This window comes from Metarhizium robertsii, assembly GCF_000187425.2.
Source record: "Metarhizium robertsii ARSEF 23 chromosome Unknown MAA_Scf_2, whole genome shotgun sequence".
NCBI lineage: Eukaryota > Fungi > Ascomycota > Sordariomycetes > Hypocreales > Clavicipitaceae > Metarhizium > Metarhizium robertsii.
The window spans coordinates 904,202-922,376 of record NW_011942160.1 but is presented as its reverse complement, the minus strand read 5'-3'; the positions used below and the strand labels follow the sequence as shown (position 1 = coordinate 922,376).

The 18,175-nt window shown below is 53.8% G+C and overlaps 6 protein-coding genes across 6 annotated transcripts in view; 2 read left to right on the top strand and 4 right to left on the bottom strand.

Moving 5' to 3' along the window:
- Nucleotides 1-440: 440 nt before the first annotated feature.
- MAA_09672 (WD domain-containing protein) lies at nt 441-2,780 on the bottom strand (the record flags this gene model as incomplete). Its single annotated transcript, XM_007827670.2, has 3 exons — nt 441-1,416; nt 1,481-2,659; nt 2,722-2,780. 3 exons carry the CDS (start codon nt 2,778-2,780, stop codon nt 441-443), a joined length of 2,214 nt encoding a protein of 737 aa, XP_007825861.2.
- Nucleotides 2,781-4,562: 1,782 nt separating this feature from the next.
- On the bottom strand, nt 4,563-6,296 carry MAA_09673 (Protein kinase, catalytic domain protein; the record flags this gene model as incomplete). The annotated part of the gene is made up of 1 exon (XM_007827671.1): nt 4,563-6,296. One exon carries the CDS (start codon nt 6,294-6,296, stop codon nt 4,563-4,565), a length of 1,734 nt encoding a protein of 577 aa, XP_007825862.1.
- Nucleotides 6,297-6,640: 344 nt separating this feature from the next.
- Nucleotides 6,641-11,043, top strand: MAA_09674 (Protein kinase-like protein; the record flags this gene model as incomplete). Its single annotated transcript, XM_007827672.1, has 5 exons — nt 6,641-7,946; nt 7,997-8,165; nt 8,217-8,283; nt 8,363-10,691; nt 10,760-11,043. The coding sequence occupies 5 exons, from the start codon at nt 6,641-6,643 to the stop codon at nt 11,041-11,043; spliced, it is 4,155 nt and encodes a 1,384-aa protein (XP_007825863.1).
- Nucleotides 11,044-11,914: 871 nt separating this feature from the next.
- MAA_09675 (uncharacterized protein) lies at nt 11,915-13,731 on the bottom strand (the record flags this gene model as incomplete). Its single annotated transcript, XM_007827673.2, has 3 exons — nt 11,915-12,806; nt 12,870-13,441; nt 13,501-13,731. 3 exons carry the CDS (start codon nt 13,729-13,731, stop codon nt 11,915-11,917), a joined length of 1,695 nt encoding a protein of 564 aa, XP_007825864.2.
- A 1,764-nt stretch (nt 13,732-15,495) lies between these two features.
- MAA_09676 (monooxygenase) lies at nt 15,496-17,099 on the bottom strand (the record flags this gene model as incomplete). The annotated part of the gene is made up of 2 exons (XM_007827674.1): nt 15,496-16,785; nt 16,845-17,099. 2 exons carry the CDS (start codon nt 17,097-17,099, stop codon nt 15,496-15,498), a joined length of 1,545 nt encoding a protein of 514 aa, XP_007825865.1.
- Nucleotides 17,100-17,833: 734 nt separating this feature from the next.
- MAA_09677 (flavin-binding monooxygenase-like protein) overlaps nt 17,834-18,175 on the top strand; it is a gene marked incomplete at both ends in the record, with an annotated part of 850 nt that continues 508 nt past the window's right edge. Inside the window, 2 exons of the mRNA XM_007827675.2 lie at nt 17,834-17,846; nt 17,903-18,145. Of these exons, the coding sequence (XP_007825866.2) occupies nt 17,834-17,846; nt 17,903-18,145 (256 nt within the window). The remainder of the gene's footprint in view (nt 17,847-17,902; nt 18,146-18,175) is intronic.

Genomic DNA, 18,175 nt, shown 5'->3' with positions numbered 1-18,175 from the left:
TATTAGGTCATGGACCATTTCTACATTACCACAGTCTGAACCGCTAACCCGAATCTATGCTAAAAGTAGGACAAAAAAAGGCAAAAAAGAAAAAAAAAAAAAAATACTCCCCCGTGTCCAAGATGATGCCCAGAAAGGAAATGAAACCGCTGCCAATTGGGCTTGGTGCCGGCCTATCTCGCTAACATATGCGATATTGATGTCCCCCTGAACGCCTCGATGCAACCTACAATAACAACAGTATAGCACAACAAGATTTGCCAAGTCATTAAACTCAAGACAAAGACTTGATGCGACATAGACGGCCCTGTTTCGCTACGGGAAGCTCGTGCCGGCAAGACCCTCGGCTTGTGTCACACATAATACACCGAAACGGCTCCCCATTAACCGGCTTGTTGGCAACCTGTACGTCTGCCCCGAGACGATACCAATATGAAGAATTAGTCGGTGGCTTGTGCCGCACTGGTTTCCAGCTGCCCAATGCCATCGACTCCGGCACCAAAGTCCATGATGAGAATCTTGGGATCCTGGCCAGTGCTGACGATTCGGCGGTAGTCGCTCTTCGCGCTGAGTACCCAGCTAGAGTGCCAGCGGGGGAAGTCGAGCAGCTGGTTGCCCGTTTCCATGTCCCACACTTTGATGTCGGTGTCGTAGCTGCCGCTGACAAGTCGGCCGCTCACGCTGTCTATGTGCAGGCTACGCACCAGGTTCTCGTGCGCTTTCATCTCACGAACACACTCGCCCGTGTTGGCATCCCAAATGCGAATCACCTTGTCGTTTCCGGCGGATGCCACAAATCTGCCGTCCTCGGAAAATTGCGAGCAGGCCAGGCCCTTGGTGTGGCCGACGAATTCGCGAATGTTCTTGCCGGTATCAATGTTCCACAGCTTCACACGGAAGTCTCCAGAGCAAGATACAATCGTGTTGCCGCGCATTTGCACGGCGTTGACGGGGCCGGTGTGGCCGCGGAGCTGTCGAAGTAAAGCACCAGTTTCCCTGTCCCATACACAGATGCTAATGTCCTTGCTGCACGTCACAATGTGCTTCTTGTCAAAAGCCAGGTCCAAAACAGCCGCCGTGTGATGTCGAAGTCGTCGAATTGGTCGGTACCCAGCCTTGACATCGTATACGATGCACGTAGAGTCGGATGAGCCAGTCACCAAGATCTCATCGTCATACTGCAAACACAAAATCGAAGCCTTGTGGTGCTCGGGGAAAGACACAGTGTTTGGCAGTGACAAGGCGGTCTGCTCATTGTCGGATCCTGCCGCGTAGTGGCTTGGGTTGCCTTCTTCGTCCACCAGCAAATGCGGGCCGTCAACGACCTCTGGGGGTCCAATAACCAGCTTGCACTCCATCGTGTGCATGTCCCAGACCCGGATGGTCTTGTCTCGAGAGCCCGACACAATTTTGAATCTAGTATCTAGTTAGCAAACGTTGTGCCTCAAAGGTAGGTAAAGGGGGAGCGGGATGAACGCACTCATCAAATTGCAGGCAATAGATACTATCAGTATGCCCATGCAAGTAGACTGGACGGGCCTTGCCCTCCTTCCACCGCTGGCTCAGTTCCAGCTTGACTTTGTAAATCTGCTTCCAGTCATTCTGTGGGTGAACCTTGGGTACGCCCATGCCAGCACCCGGTTGCACAGGACGACTGGTAGCATAAGTACCCGTTGTTTCTCTGAGGCAAGACTCGCGCCAGATGTGCTGGTTCGAAACAGTGTGATGCCACTGACGAGACACGGCACTCGCCTTGGCCAAGGCCGGTGCGTCCAAGCAGGCTAAGATGTGAATAGCCAGCTCTGCGGGTAACTCGGAAACGAAATCAATGCGGCTGATGCGAGAATCCTGTTCTAAAACGCTTTCCTGTTCGACGCTGTCGAGGTCTACGGATAGCCTGGTTACCGCAATGCCTATGCCACTCTCGCGGTCATTTCCATCGTCGCTAGAGGGAGGGTTTAGCCCTCGTTGTCGGGCAAAATACTCATTTTGCATAGCCGCCGAGGCCTTGGCTGCCGCTCCCGTGTGATGAGGGATGACGGGCGGCTCATCTCCTAGTCCAGGGATGGGGACATGCTTGTTGGGATCACGGTATAGGTCCAAGTCGTAGAAAGAACGAGAATGGTGGAAGTTTGCCGCTTGTCCCAGGCGGTTCCAAGGACCATGTGATGTCGTGGGTCGTTCATTTGAAGCGCCTTGTTCGTAGATTACATCTGCTGCGGCAACAGACGGCCGACGATGCATGATCCCTTTCAAAGACATGGATGCACGGCGAATGATGCCCTTGAGGCTTCCTGAAGCCCGTCTTTGCTTAACATGGGTCGGCCCATGAGGATGTTCAGGTCCATCATGCGAGTCGTCAATAGCAGCGTCGTTCCCATGGTGCGTTGGGTCGCGCATGTCATCATGGCCGAAAAGCGAATGCTTGGGCCGCTTCCATGACAGTGACATGCTTAGACTTCGAAATCGCTGGTCAGATCCTCCACGGCGGGCAGGCGCAATATGTCGAGGCTCGTAATCGTCATCAAACACAACGCTGTGGTGGGCCTGGGCCCATTCCATGACTGGAATCGACTTTCTGGCCATGTCGTTGGTGTCGTCGGCGAAACCTGTCGCGGTGTCTCCAAAGGAAGATGAAGGTGCCGGCCGCACAGATGAACTAACAAACGGAAAACGCAAACGCTGCAAATTACAGCAGGGTCAGCATCTCTATCTATTTACTTGACGCCATGGTGGCCAAGGGCGCGAGGTCTCTTAGAGCAGTCAAATGACCACACCATGATCAGGTGCGTGTGGCGTCGAGGGAGCGGTATGTTCAACAGCAAAGGGCATTCATACCTAAGCAATAAAGGAACAATGAGAAGTCCAAAAAAATAATAAATTAACTGAAGGAACAGTTGAGGAGTAGTCGCTCAGAACGCCAATGTAAATCAACGAACGTAAGGGGGGAGAATTTCTCTAGTCGGTGTAGAGAGAGGGACGACGAGAGACAAGACAAGACAACGAGGTGCAACCAATCGGGCGCACAGTCCACGTCCACGTTTATCGTACAGAGACAGTGATGATGAGGGAGGAAGGACGATTATATGACGTTTATTTCAAAGTTTCGGAGGTTTTTATTGATTGTGGTTGAAACAGGAGCGAAATTGTAACGTGGTACGGGAAAGCCGTTAAGAGGGAATGTGCAAGTGGCCCTGGAATGCGGCAAAGTGCATTCGGCGGGCAAGACAATGTATGGGCGAGGTGGTGCGGCCCGCGGGTGGTTTATTTTAAGCCGGAATCGTGGGCTGCATCGGACACGGGGGTTGCAACGAGAGCCGGGTCGGCGAGAGAGGTCGAAGCGTGTGCGATAGATAAGGCTGGTGGTGATGTCGTATGCACGAGGATTCGAAGAAGAGAGCCCAACCTGGGTCGTATCAGTGGATTGAATAGACGTCTGCGCAAGGGAGAGTTGTCGATCGACGGAGGAACGAAGGGCGGGAAAGCGAAAGAAACAGCAGCAAGCTGGACAAGATGAGCAGTATATGAAAGGGGTTGAAAGGCGAGGTGTTGTGCAGGATTGCGAAAAGATGTGTTTATTGCACCGAGGACTGTCTAGCAAGGTTTTGCAACTAGGAGAGGCCGACTGGAGGAGGCGTCAAATCGGAGGATCAACAGAAAGGTGGAAGGCCGAGCAAAAGTGGGTCGGCGAGGGGGCCAGCAAAGGGGCCAGCGCAAGGGCCAGCGCAGGGACGGGCGGTGGCCAGCACGGCCAGGGATGAGGCCTCAGTGCTCCAGGTCTAAAAATTCAGTTGCCGTGACGCCGTGACGCCACGTGCGGCATTGAACCAGGCAGTGAAATGCTGGGTCAAGTGTCCGGTCCAAATGCTCAAATGTTGGAGATTTTATTGTGGGCCTCGAGTGCCTGACCGAACCTTGCAATCAATCACGAACAATTGGCGTCCAGATGACCCTCCCAACCCGCTCTCAACATCCCCAGATTGCTAGGTTCTTGAGATGGCCGATGGGCTCTCGACTGCGCGGGGGGATGCAGTCGGCAATTTTATTTTTGGGTCCAAGATTTGGGCCCGGCTAGGTCTGGCTGGGTCTTGCCGTCAACCCATGATGAAATTCTCCTGACGTCTGGAGGTGACTCTGAACTCCCCTCATTCCTCCCGGTATCCAAGCCAGCCAATTCAGCCCGGCTAACAAACCTTCCCGTGTAGTCGAATGCCGCGTGCTCGACTTCACCAGCTGACGTCAAGCCGGACAAGCCACACCGCCTGGCACCGGGCGAGTGGACGCATGCTTGCATAAAGACACCACCCAAGACGTCTCAGGAGCAGCAAGGCGCACTGCAGAATCGTCACGGTGTATTAATTAATGACTCGCGGCATGTTTGGCTGCATCTCCGAGTGAGAGTTTCCGTCTACTACTAGTTACGTACTAATTTAATCCGCCCTCTAGTAGAGATGGCATCCGAGACACGCGATGCCCAAGTACTTTCCCACAGAAACAGGGTACCGCGGTACCTGCGGCCACGCCGAGCGCCAAGTTCTACCGAGACCTTGTTGCCCCATGTTCTAGTTCACACGATAGTCATCCAGTACTCGAACAACTCTGAGATAGAAATCTTCGTGTATACTTACATCTGCCGTCGCTTGAACGCCACCCTCGAGGCATATTCTCGCCGCCTCTCGGTAACCCTTGCCCATTCTCGATGACATCTTAGGAACTTCGTGGCTGAGCAGATATTCATAGAAGCCATCGGCAGTATGACTGCCATAGCCAGCCAAAACGGAGGCCCTCTGCTGCATAGTTTCAACGCTTTCTTTGAGGCCCAGTTCCAAGAGTACAATGCCAAGGCTATAGACATCATGTCGATAGTCAAACGGTGTTCTCGTCGCACGGGTCGTATTGATCCTCGAGTTTTGGACTGGAAGCCCCTGGACTTCCGGGTGTCGATACAGATTGAATCGGAAGTCGTCATCCACCCCTTCTGTTTGTCCAGCAGAGGATGCCTCCCTGGTGTACTCAAACCCAACAAGGTGTGGCTTGTCATATACAAACCTACCCCCCTGCTTTGCAAAAAACATGATGTTGTCGCTCCGGATACCCTTGTGCAGCCAGCCTGCTAAATGTAAAAACAAGACTGCTCTCGAGAGTGTTGTCGCTACTTGGTACCATTCCCCTGCGTCCAAAGAATCGACGCTTTCTTCCAAAATCGCAGAGAGTGTCGTAGACGTTTCACCAGGAACCTTGAATAACATTCCGTGCTCCAAATCACCACCCCGGAGGTACCTCTTGACCACACCGATACAGTCCAGCGTTCGAAGTTCGATTGGCTTGTATTCTGCTTTCAATAACCTTGCGAGATTTTCGATTCGGTGCTGAAGCATGGCCTTGTACGTGAACAGTGAATGATTGGGCGGGCATTCCGATCCAATAACCTCTTTCCACTCCACCAGCACGTCATGTGTGCCGTCCTTCTCGAAAGTGCCGAAGCTGCGACCGTCTTTTTCATCCTTCGCAGGTGTATCGTGAAGATTGGTCTCGTCTTCAGTGACGTCCTCCCCTCCAAAAACGGATTCTCGCGCATTCATCTCGATGATTGTCGATTTCAGAAGAGCGAGACCCCGTAATTCTGAGTTTGCGTCTGACTGTGCCGTGATCATTTGCAATTTCGCCAAGTTCATCGTTGTTAGGAGGCTATTCAGCGCTAACTTGGCTGCAGGGTCAATTTTTGGCGGCGTAAAGAATCCCTCAAGGTCGTTGATAAACTTCTCCAGCCGATCGAGGGCTTTGAGAGGCTCGCCATCCTTTACTGCCCATGACAGTTGCTCTTGTAAGTCGGAGCTTTCTTGGATACTGCGTATCTTGTCCGACAATGCCTGTCTTTCCCCAGAGTTGGGACTCGCCAAGTCTACCAGCCTCTCTATTGAAGACGTGGGCAGAACTGACGACTGCGAAGCTGCCTTGATCGCACTGCTGCTCGACACCAGGCTGTCCAGCTGATCGATAAAGTGGTGTATCAACACCACGTATTTGATCGCCGTGTCGCCATGGTCTTGAAAGCGCCGATCCTTGACGTGAAGCCCGGCTGGGCCGCGATCAATTCCCCAATCGATCCCCCAGCTCTTGAATCTTGCCAGCTGCAATTCTAATCTGGTCTGGAAGACAGCAGCGTCCTCCCCAACCCCGCCGGCCTTGCGCCATAGCTGGATTGCCTTGACTGTTCCCTCAAATACCTGAGCGAGAAGGCTTGTAGCGCCGAGAGCTGTGCCAGCTACACCGACGGGGTCAACTTGCGAGGCCATGCTATCAGTGAAGAAAAACGTTGTTTAGAAGGAACAAGGCGGACGCAATCAACACATCTGACAGATGGAATAGGGTGGCACTTGTACTACTCTGTTCAATGAGGCGACGACGATCGCTCAGCTGAGGCGGTGCAAACGCACTATTGATTTTATGCACATTCCCAATCAATTTTCGTGTCAGCCGCAGCCACCAGATGTACATGCTTTGCAACAGTCACATGACCTTTAGCTGTCGCTTTCAAAAGCTGATTCTGCTCCCTATCTCATGGCTACTGTTTAAACTGCTTCCAAAATCATTCCTCACTAGTCGCCATACCAACTTGGGACTTGGATTGCTTGTCATGATGTCTCAAGAGCCATCGCACTCCAATGTGGGGTTTGCTCAACGGGAGCACGACATTCTATCCTTGTTATCGATCTTTGTACACACGCATCAGACATTGAGTATCGGGTTCCGATTGCTGGGCATAGTTTTGGATGATCAGTCCTTCTACATGCCGGCTCCCGTGAAGGAAGGTGGCTACTTTGAGGTCTACATCCTACGTTCCAAGGACATTTTGGAGGCGGACCTTCTGGGTTCAAAAGAGGACATTCCATCGAATTTGCCTCGGACCGTGGCTGTCAAATGTCCCAAGGTGCGAGGCAAGCTGAATGACAGGCGGAATCAGAAACTTTGGACCTCCATGGCCATGGAGCTACAGATTCTGAAACACGAACATGTAAAGAACCATGATAACATTATTAAATTGCTGGGACTGAGTTGGAGATCAGTGCGGGGAACGTACATGCCTGCTTTTGTTCTTGAGGCCGCAAAGTCCGATTTGTATAGTATGATACAATCGTTCCAGTTCACCTTGGACAAGATGACTACGAGAAAAATCCTAGGGCTGGCAGTCGACATCTCATGCGGTCTCTCGGCGTTACACGACTTGGGCATCATTCACGGAGATATGAAGCCGCAAAATGTCTTAATATTTGAGGATCAAAAGCTGGGGTTTGTCGCCAAGATTACTGATTTCGGTTCTTCATTGCTCAAAACAGACATCAAGGAGCCCATCGTGCTCCCGTATAATACCGATATTTGGCAAGCTCCTGAATGCCAAAACGCACTCGATGGGTCCCAGCTTATCGAGGCAGACAACTTTTCCCTGGGCCTCGTTCTGTGTTACATGCTTAGCAGAGGCCTCATCCTACATCAACTCGAGGAAAGCGACGAAAAAGCTGCTACAGACGGGCAGTCTGCTGTCAGCTATGACTTTTATGCCAAAGTTGCCACTGAGGCCCTGCATGAGACCTTTCGTCCCGCCCTAGAAATCGAAGAAGAGAGGTTATACGGTCCTATGTCGTCTCGCAAGCCCGAGGGGTGGCCCGATCCGAACGAAAAGGTTGACAATTTGGACGAAGACGAAAGCTACGTGTCGATTCGTAAAATACAGCGAGCCGTTGCAAGAACTCTACTCCCATCGCTTTTCGAACCTTCTATGCGCCCCAGTTCGAAGAGCATCTACCTAAACATGAGGGTATGTTTCAGCTGGCTACTAAGACGAGACACGTTTTATCCGATTCTATCTCTCCACGACCCGTTTACCCCTGAGCGTTTGAAAGCTGCAAACTTCAACGACCAAGAGAGGGATGTGCTGCAAAATCCAGGTACGCCGCTTCAAATTTGTCGTAGAGCATCCGCTAATCGGGCACTTCAGGCGCCATTGCGACAAAGGAGGACAAGGAAAGAGTCTGGAAGTATGCCACTACCATGGAATGGCTCGACAGATCCATCAAGACTATACAACAAGGTGGTGATCTTCCAAGTATGGACGACATCTCACAATCCGATGCCGCGCATCGTATTGCAACTTCCCTTAAAACTTGGTATGTACGAAGTTGCATTTCAGGATATTCACAGTCTAATGGCTCCCACAGGACGCAGAGCGAGGCTCCTCCTCGAAATAATATGCGCGAGGTTCGCAACCCCTTTGCTGTTGTAGAGGTGAGCACTTCTCCCCCCCCCCCCCCCCCTTTTTTTTTCTAATTCTGCCAAATCCATCAATAGCTAAGGAGGTGGTTAGGCGGAAGCTTCTTTTGGTACTATGCGCTGCATCCCAGCCTGTGTCTTGAATCAAATCCTAGGTGAAATGCGGGCTGTCGCGTGCAATGAAAGGGAGAGCGAGTCCCGTCGGGCAGAAGCAGCTTGGCAGTGTTCCATTTTCCAGATCATGGCAGCACAGCTTGACCAAGTTGACAACCCCGATATTAGTCCTACTCTCGAGCTAATGCTTTTGGCCGCAAATCTTGGAAACTGGAAGGCACAGAGTATCTGTGGATGGCTTCACTCTGTTTTTGACAGGCAATTTCCCGTAAGTGAAGCAGTCGAATTGGAGTGGCTCCATGATTCAATTTGCAAGGGAAGCGCAACAGCCCGCCGCCGGCTGGAATCCCTTGACTCAGGAGCCTATGCTATAGCAGTTGACGATCTCAAACGTTGCTGGGCAGGCATTGGAGTCAATTTGCCTGATGACTGGCAAATTTATGACGATATAGATTTCCTTGGACTTTTAGAAGACCAGCCTCGTCTGGTTGGTGACTATCTTCAGATTGCTGCAACATGCGGCCGTCTTTCTCTATTGCGCACCATTTTAAACAAGTACTCTAGTATTATCGACATCAATGCCCGGTATCCGGGCGATGAAACGATTCTACTGAAGGCCTGCCGATCCGGTCATTTCGAAGTTGTACTCTGTCTTCTTGACCAAGATGCAGATGCATCAATCTGCAGCGAGGACGGGGCAGCGCCATTACACTTTTTGAGTGCTTTTGAAGAAGAACAAATTCCCCTGGTAGCAAACAGACTGGTGGCGGCCAAAGCTAGCCTCAAAGCCCGATCAAAAAATGCCAAACTATACAAACTAGCCGTCGACGCAACCTTTGGCATGGTGGATGGGACGCCGTTGACTTGGGCTGTGGCCGCCAACAACCACGCAGCCACTCAGGCACTCCTCGACCTTGGTTCAGATCCATTCGATATTGCTGGGAGGACAGCGGAATATGGGGACAGCTGGTCAAACAACGCTCACATATCTCCCGTCTGGACCGCGGCAGCGAGCTTCCAGTTTGAACTATTGGAGATGTTGCTAAAGAGAGCCGGCGATTGTGCCGAGCATTTGAATTACAATGAGCGCACTTTCGGTACCCAAGGCTTGAAGGACCCATTCACAATCCTCGGCTGGGTGGTGAATGGTTGCGAGGGCCACGGCATCCGCAGACTACTCCTCCATGGGAAACAATTCTCCCAGGCGTTCCAACGAACCTTTGATCTTCTTTTGCAGTATGGAGCAGATCCATCCAACGTCAGCGTGGAAGGTTTGTCATTCATCCGAACAGCTATCCAACGGGGCCAACCTTATATCATCGACCACCTGATGACAACACGAGGAGGGATGTTCAAGCCTGAAGCGTCAGACTGGTCCCATTGCGTGCTGATCGCACTTGCTCTTCAAGACAATTCCACACTCGGCGTCTTGCTCCGTCACTCACAGGCAGACGCTCTTGACCCAGATCATTGGAACAAGTTCTTCGCCTCCACCAAGGCCCTGCCAGACGACAGCGAGATGCTCGACCACTTCCGCAAATACCGCGATCCAAACCTCGACATGTTGCCGCACTGCGGGAACGCACTTTTGTCAGGCAAATACAAACTCGCCAAATGGCTCTACCAGACAGGCAAATGCGATCTAACAACAATGGAGAACGACAAGACTCTCCTCGGACGACTCATCACAGCCTCCAAGGTATACCGAAACGCCAGTCTTCACATCGCCGCATTTCTCAGCTTAAATCCTCCCGATGAGGTGTATTACAATGTCATTGATCTACTAGGCTCGCGCCTTACAGCCCTTCAAGCCGTGGTGTACATACAAGAGTACAGGCACGGCCAAATGGCCACGACGGACATCCTCCAGGCCATTCTGCGCAAGAAGACGGACACCGATTATCTAAACCTTCGCGTGGAGGGCGGACCCTGGCAGGGCAAGACAGCACTATACCTCGCCGTGGAGTCTTGCAACGTAGATGCGGTGCAGTACCTCATTGACGCCAAAGGGCGGCACTTGGACTTGTCGGCGCTCGACGGCAACGGGTTCAGCCTCATCGACCACGCAGCGCTGCTGATGAAGAATCAAAAGAGTAACATGGATGTGTGGGAGGTACCGAGTGAGAAGAGGCGCGACGTAGACCTGCGCCACTTTGAAAACACGCTGGTGATTATGAGGCTGTTGTACCGCACCAAGAGAGCGAAACCGAACAAGTTGGCGCTGTCGCTGACGAGGGTCGAGGTGGACGAGCTGCAGGTGATTCTTTATGGGGACGAGGAGCAGCTCGTCATCCCGTGCAAGATTCCAGGTGAGTGCAGACGGCGGGGATATGTGAAGGATCTGTTTGAGCAAAACTGACCGTGTGTCTGTTGGCAGATCTGAAGAGGGCCATTGAGAGTGGGCAGTACAACTGTGACGACTGGCCAGAGAGCTCCAATCCACTGCGCCGCCAGAGCGTGATGATCTTCCAAGTGCTGAGGGACTACGGGTTGAAGCTCGGCGTGAATGATTCCGTGTTTGGGTACACAGAAACAGTGAAGCCGGCGGCGGGCCATGATTCTGGTGGTGAGCAAAGTCTGGTCAGCGACCCTGGTGAGCAGAGAGGTGGCCAAGAGGCATATTCCGAGTTTGTCAACTATGTTAAGAAGCTGAAGTTGTAGGCTCGTGTCTTGTTTTTCCTGCCACCTTTTGGGCAAAGCACGGAATCAGCATTCGGTGTCTCGTCGCCTTTATTGGCCTCAAAACGACACACTTGATAATGCGGTGTTCTTGATAGCCGTTCGAGTCATAGCAACCCAAAAGAAGCTCAGCGTAACTAAGAGAAAAAACGGCACGTGGAACCAAATTATCTTACGTGGCGTCAGAGTGCCACTTTGAGATTGAATATTTCGATTATGCCAACCTTGACGGAGTCGCTCGTTGCAGATTGGCCGCCGTGATTGACTGCTGCCACCGCGACGACCAGCTCCGAACCATCGCAGCTCCATGTCCTTATGGGCGCCTCCTTCTGCTAGCCGATGCTGCCGTTTAGTCAATACCATCACGATCAGAATCCTCGTGCTATGCCATCCTTTTGCAACGCTCAGCTTGCCTGTCTACAGATCCACGATGGGCTGCCAAATGACAAAGAAGCACCGGCCGTGCGGTAGAACACAACTGCTTAACGACTCAAGTTTCCCGCCTAGAAACTCAACAAAGAGGCTGGGTCTATAGGCGGTAACGTGGCCCCTGTGGTAATGGATCACAGTGGACACGTGGGCACTGCCTCTCAATGCTTGCAGTATCCGGACTTGACTCATCTCTCATGCTTACATTCACATCCGGGGACTGGCAGGGCCGGCCAGGCCTTGTCATGTATTAAATCAAGAGCAAAACGTATGTCGCGCATCCCATTCGAAGAATCTATACTACTAGAAAGAATTCTGGTGCAAATTGAACTGTATAGCTCGCGGGAGAGGCCTAGGTCCGTCGGCTAAGCCGTCGGAGCACCGCCCGTCGCAAGACGTCAAGGCATCATCTCATCATCTCCATCTACTTGCGAGCAATGTGGACCAAACCAGAGCCATCGGGCTCCCCTGCGTCATCCCGTCGGGCAATGTGCACCAGGCCAGACGCGTCGGCTTCCGCCTCAGTCCCCTCGCGTCGGGCAATGTGCACCAGGCCAGACTCGTCGGCTTCCGCCTCTGGCTCGGCACGGGCACCGATGCGGGAGACTTCAAAGCCAGAAAGGCGGTCTCCAAAAATTTGCTTCATGTAGGCCCAGAAAGCGGCAGAATTAGGATTGAAATCGGGATTAATGGGTCCCACGGGATTTCCCTGGCCGGCTGTGTTGTCGCCGCCATTCCCATTTCCAGATGGAGGGTGAGGGTTTTGAGTGTTGACGACGCCATCCCCATTTCCAATCGGATTAAAACCGGAATTAGTGGGTCTCACGGGATTTCCCTGGCCGGCTGTGTTGTCGCCGCCATTCCCATTTCCAAACGGAGGGTGAGGGCGAGGGTGAGTATTGACGCCGCCATCCCCATTTCCAATCGGATTAAAACCGGAATTAGTGGGTCTCACGGGATTTCCCTGGCCGGCTGTGTTGTCGCCGCCATTCCCATTTCCAAACGGAGGGTGAGGCTGAGGGTGAGTGTTAACGACGCCATCCCCATTTTCAATAGGAGGCTGAGGGTGAGGTTGAGTGTTAACGACGCCATCCCCATTTTCAATAGGAGGCTGAGGGTGAGGTTGAGTGTTAACGACGCCATCCCCATTTTCAATAGGAGGCTGTGGAGGCTGAGGTTGAGTGTTGACGACGCCGTCTACAGGGCCAGTATCCGTCTTGTTAGCCACGGGGGTGTTTTTGTCGTTCACACGAGCAAGTGCCGTCTGGCGCATCCGTTGGAATTGATCTGCAGTGAATGAATACTGCTTTTCAAATCTAGAAGAGGTCAGGTTAGTCACACTCGACACTTTGAACACTGGTAAGGGAGGAGACACATACATCGACCAAGGTACCATGACGTTTGCGGTGTCGGGGACGTCGCCGCCGCCGCCGGCATGAAGCTCGCCAAGCCAGTGGCCCGTCTCATGTACAGAGGTGGCGAGGGCGCCGCTGATATGGGCATCGCCGCCGCCGCCGACGCCGCCATCGACGCCGCCGTCCTGGCGACCAAAAAGATGGCCGAATAGCCCTCCAAGTCGTCCGCCGCTTCCGTTATTTCCTTGTAGACGACCATTGCCGCCGTTGCTACTATTACTCTTGGGCAGAGTGTCCATGGCCACAACGCATCCGTCCACGTCGCCAATACCCTTGGAAATGTTTGTGCCTTTTTCCGGCACGATGCACATGCCTTTGGTTCCTGCGCCCGAGTTTGTCGGCACGTAGACGATATTGAGAGTGGTCGTATTGCCTTGATGGACCCGCGACTTCAGCTGGTCCATGGCCTTGTTATCTGTCACACCGGAAATGCAGAGTGGATCGGCGATACGCGAAACGTTTTGCAGGTTGAACTTGATCTTGCCATTTGCAAAGAGCCCGTTCATGTCTTCGACGGCCTTTTCAGCGACCGAGTCCTTGGGGTAGCATGTCAGCATCGGGATTCCGTTGAGCCAAGTCTGGGCAGGAACCTTACCGAGGGGCATTGGCTGCCCCCGCCGCAGCAGAAATGCAAAACAAAGCCCAAGTTGATCTCTTGTCCATCGTCAGGCAGGGGGTTCTGCTGAGGCCTCTGTCGTGCGAACAGCCCGCGCTCCTCCAGGGGGCTGCGTGTCGCACAATGATGCCCAACGGCCCTCATGTCCATAGGGCCAGCTACGGAAACCGCCGCCATGAGGCCAGAGACGAGAAGGGGCAGCATCACCATGATGACAGACTTTGAAAGGAATATATGGGAAAAGTTGCTAGAAATAGCAGCCAGCAGTCCAGCGCAAGAAGAAGAAAAATTGGGGGTGAAAGGAGAGAAGAGAAAAGAGTATGATCAGGAACAAGACTCCTGGACCTGCTTGTCTAAAGCCCGAGCATGCTGTCGAAAGGGCGAGAGATGTGCTTCTTAAATATGTCGGAATGATCAAGACAATAGACCGAGTTGTCGTGGCCTTGATTGTCGTGCAAAGGGCTATCCATGCTTCGCATTTCCAAGGCATAATGCTGTCGAATAAATTAGATTCATGGGAGCCTAGTTGCTTAAGTCTTGGACTCATCAGGCTGGATTATTCCCCACGGTGTCTAAAGAAGAGCCACAAAACTCGCCTGACTGGACGCGTCGTCCCGGCTCGCATTTATCATGAATAACCCTGTCAGGGGCGAAGGACGTGGAAGTGGATTACTTGCAAGATGATTTGTTTGCATGTTTGCGTGGGTGAGAGGAGCTACCTTGATCTACCACTGAGTCAGGAGCATTGTTTATCAGTCCTTGACACAACAGCCCTGCCGTATTAACAGATGGCATGATGCAGAGGACAAGGTACAGCACTTCGGGTGATGATCCGGAGCAGCTGACGTACACCGCTGACCCTAACCCTAACCGCACTCCGGTGGGAGCTGACTGAGACTACTCTGTAAGGCCAATATAGATGAATCAAAAGTGGGACGCTTTAATCCTAACTGAGACTAAGGTCAATATAGGTGAATCAAAAGTGGGACCAACTTTGATCAAAATGTTTCAGTATTTATAACTACAATAGAGCAGTCATCATGCTCTCTCCACCGCCATGCTTAGCATGTTTGGCATTAGCAACTTTCAAGGAAGCACCGTCTTTGCTCGAGGCGCGTGGCGTGAGTTTCCCGATTGTCACCGAGTATGCCCGGCCGTGAGCAGGCGCCACACAGCACAGCCCGCCGTCAAAGGTTTTTTTTCCTTCCCAGGTGAAATAACACAAACCACTGGCTGAGTCGCGACGAACGATGCGGCGTAGAGCCGAGCCTGTATGACGATGTACGGAAGCCCGGTGCGGCTGCCGAATTCGTACATGTGAGATACGCCAGCGGAAATAACAAAAAAGCACCGGACCCATTCGGCACGCCATGAAGATGCATAAAACGGGGAGAGTATCCGAAAGATTGACTCAGCACCCCATTTGGCATAAACAGCACCCCTGACTGTGGCGAGGGTGGCTTGGGCAACTAATACCAGGCCCCCATGATTTACAGAGGAACATATATCTCCTCGAAAGAATGAATATGCAGAATCTAGGTGGTGGTTGCGAGTTGGGACGAGTTGGTGGTTCTCAACCAAGTAAGTACCAGAGATATATGCCTTGTCCCACGACGCTTCTACTTTTCTACAAGCACGCCGGCTATGGTTTATAATGGCCATTAGCTTTTCTTGATATTAAAAGGCGTGACTTTTTTTAAAAGAATGAAAAGAAAAGAAAAAGAATCTCAAAAGGCACCTGGTACCATGGTTGTGCTACCCACATGACACACAAATAAACAACCAACCCCTTGGACCCGAGTTGCATACCGCATTTCGCACATCATGGTCATGTATTCTCATTTCAGCAGGACAATTTTGTTCCCCACGCCGCATTACCCAGTCATTTCCCCAAGGAGCAAAAAAATCAAGTCTGCACAGCGCCGACTACCACAGTTTTGCCGTTCCATGCCCGCAGCAAGCCTCCTCGCCCCCTTAGAAACTCCTCCCAGCATCCCTGTTCTCGTAGCCCTCGACGCCGTTCAGCAGCCGCCGCTCCCTCTCGACAAAGGCCTTGGGCAAGTCGATGCCGACGCCGAGAAACACAAAGACGGCCCACTTCCAGCGGAAGGGGTTGATGGCGACGCAAAAGACGAACCACCACACCAGCTCGAGGTAGGTGAAGAAGTCAAAGGCGCCGGTCGGGCTGGAGCGCTTGAGCAGGCGCGTCATGTCGATCCAGCGGCGCATCCAAAAGGGGCTGGGCCGGGCGAGCGGGTCGACGAGGAACATGAGCAGGATGCGCGTGTAGATGCCAATGTGCCAGTTGCCGACGGAGCCAATGGCCGAGACGTAGGTGCAGTTGATGGCGGACACGGACGGGTGCGGCGGCGGGAAGGTCTGGAGATACCAGTTGGGCGGCGGGTAGGGGTCGGCGAAGCAGTCGTCGGGCAAAAAGGACAGCGACGGGCGCTTGAAGCCCGTGGCCATGACGATGATGTCGGCGTCGACGACCTCGTCGTGGCCCGGGCCGCCCTTGGGGACGCCCCTGGCGCGCCGGTTCACGCGCACGCCGCGCTCGACGACGGCCTCGATGTCGCCGCGGACCCAGGCGGCCTTGCCGTCGCGCAGCTTGGCCATGATGTCCGAGTTGACCATGGGCGTGTCCATGAAGAGGCCGTTGCCGCGCGCGGGCGCAATGTCCTCGAGGTCGCGGTAGAAGAGCTTGCGCAGCAGGAACTCGGGGATGAAGGAGAGCACCGTCTCCTGGCCGAGGATGTTGAAGGACAGCAGCGTGTCGACGACAATGTTGCGCGGGATGATCCATTTCTCGGAGCGCGAGATGATGGTCACCTTGGCGGCGTCGGCCCTGGCGGCGAACTCGAGCGCCTCGATGGCCGACGCGCCGCCCCCGATGACGGCGAGCTTCTTGCCCTTGGCGTTCTTGCCCGTCAGCTGGCTGGAGTGGTAGACGTCGCCCTTGAACGAGTCCAGCCCGGGCAGGTTGGGCATCTTGATGTCGCCGCAGGTGCCGACGGCGGCGACCAGGCCGTCGAAGCGGCCGTTGGAAGGGTTGTTGATGATCCAGCGGGCCTTGTCGTCCTGGTACGCCTTGTCGACCCGGAAGTCGAACCTGGTCTTGTTCTGGAGGTTGTACCTGCGCCAGAGCTGCTTGGCCTCGTGGATGATTTGCTTGCGGTCGGGATATCCGCGCTCCCACTTGACCGAGGGGTGGAATCTGTACATGACGGAGTGGATTTGGAGGGCCGAGGTGTCGTTGACTCTCTGCCAGCATGTTAGCCAACATTGGGGGAGTCCAGGCAAAGAGAAACAGAAAAACATACGCTCCAGATCCCGCCCAGCTGCTCCTCGGGCCCGGCTTCGAAAATCGTCACGTCGAAGCCGTGGCCGACACAGTGGGCGGCGGCCGTGATGCCCGTGATGCCGGCGCCCACAACGGCAATCTTGGGCCGGGACAGCTCAGCATCGGCCCGGGGCGGGCTGGGCGACAGCGCGTAGTTGATGAGCCATTGGATGATTTGGTAGACGAAGAGGAGGGGGTTGAGCAGCGGGTTGGCAAGCTGCGACCTGGACGCCATGGTGTTTTGCCACAAAGACGTCAATGTTGGGATGAAGAGAGAAGATCAAGGTCTGCAAGTCCACCTTGCCATGCCCATAAATACCGAAACTTGTGCAGAGCACCGTATCTGCGCCATCATGGGCCAGGCACGCCAGACGGTCGGTCAACAGTTCGCATCCATCGGATTGTTCGGCGATGCAAGCCGGGCGCAAGGTGAGAAGGTGGTGACGTCAGAGTGACCAGATGGGTCCGGTTTCACATGCAATTTCCCTCTCTTATCTCTCTCGCCCTCTCTCTCTCTCTAAACTCAGCCAGCGCCATTCATCCCACGCGGCCACTAAGACACGGCACATTGACATGGAAAGCGGAGACGCACGGCAATGGCTTGTGCTTGGGTTGACAATCGTCGATCGACGGCTTCGACGGGCCGGGCACGCTGGTCGATAACGGCCCGTGGTGACGTCGCGTCTCACATCCGTCCAAGACTGCGTTTCGCACCCGCGCCCAAGGGAACCATGTGAGAGGGGTTTTTCGCCCCGTGTCTGTCTGCCTTGTTCACTTGCTTCCTTGCCAAGACGAATTCAAAAACTGAACCCTCACCCTCACCCTCATCGTCCGCAATTGGAGCTCGGTGGTCGCCGCACTCTCCGCTCCAACCTCGCCTCCTTGGGCCGTCATCAGGTCCATCACCAGCATCAACGCCCCCTTCACCAACAGCCCCTCCACCAACAGATAAACCCGCCAATCTTCAAAATGGAACACCCAGGTGCCTACCCCCCTCCCTCCACCACCCTCAACCCGCTGCTAACAGCGCGCTCCCAGTCCAAGAAATCGCCTCCGTCATCACCACCCTCACCACCGGCTCCCCCCAAGAGCAGCAGGACACGCTCGCCGAATACTTCTCCCCCAATGCCTCCTTCTCCCACCCCTTCTGCCACGTACCGTCCTTCGGCAAGGGCGCCGTACCCCTAGCCCGCAACACCGACTCCCTCTGGGTCATCCTGTGCATCTACCGCTGGTACCGGACCCTGAGCCCCAACATCGACATCACCGTCGACTCGGCAGGTAAGCCCGCCAGACCGAAGCGCAGCCCCC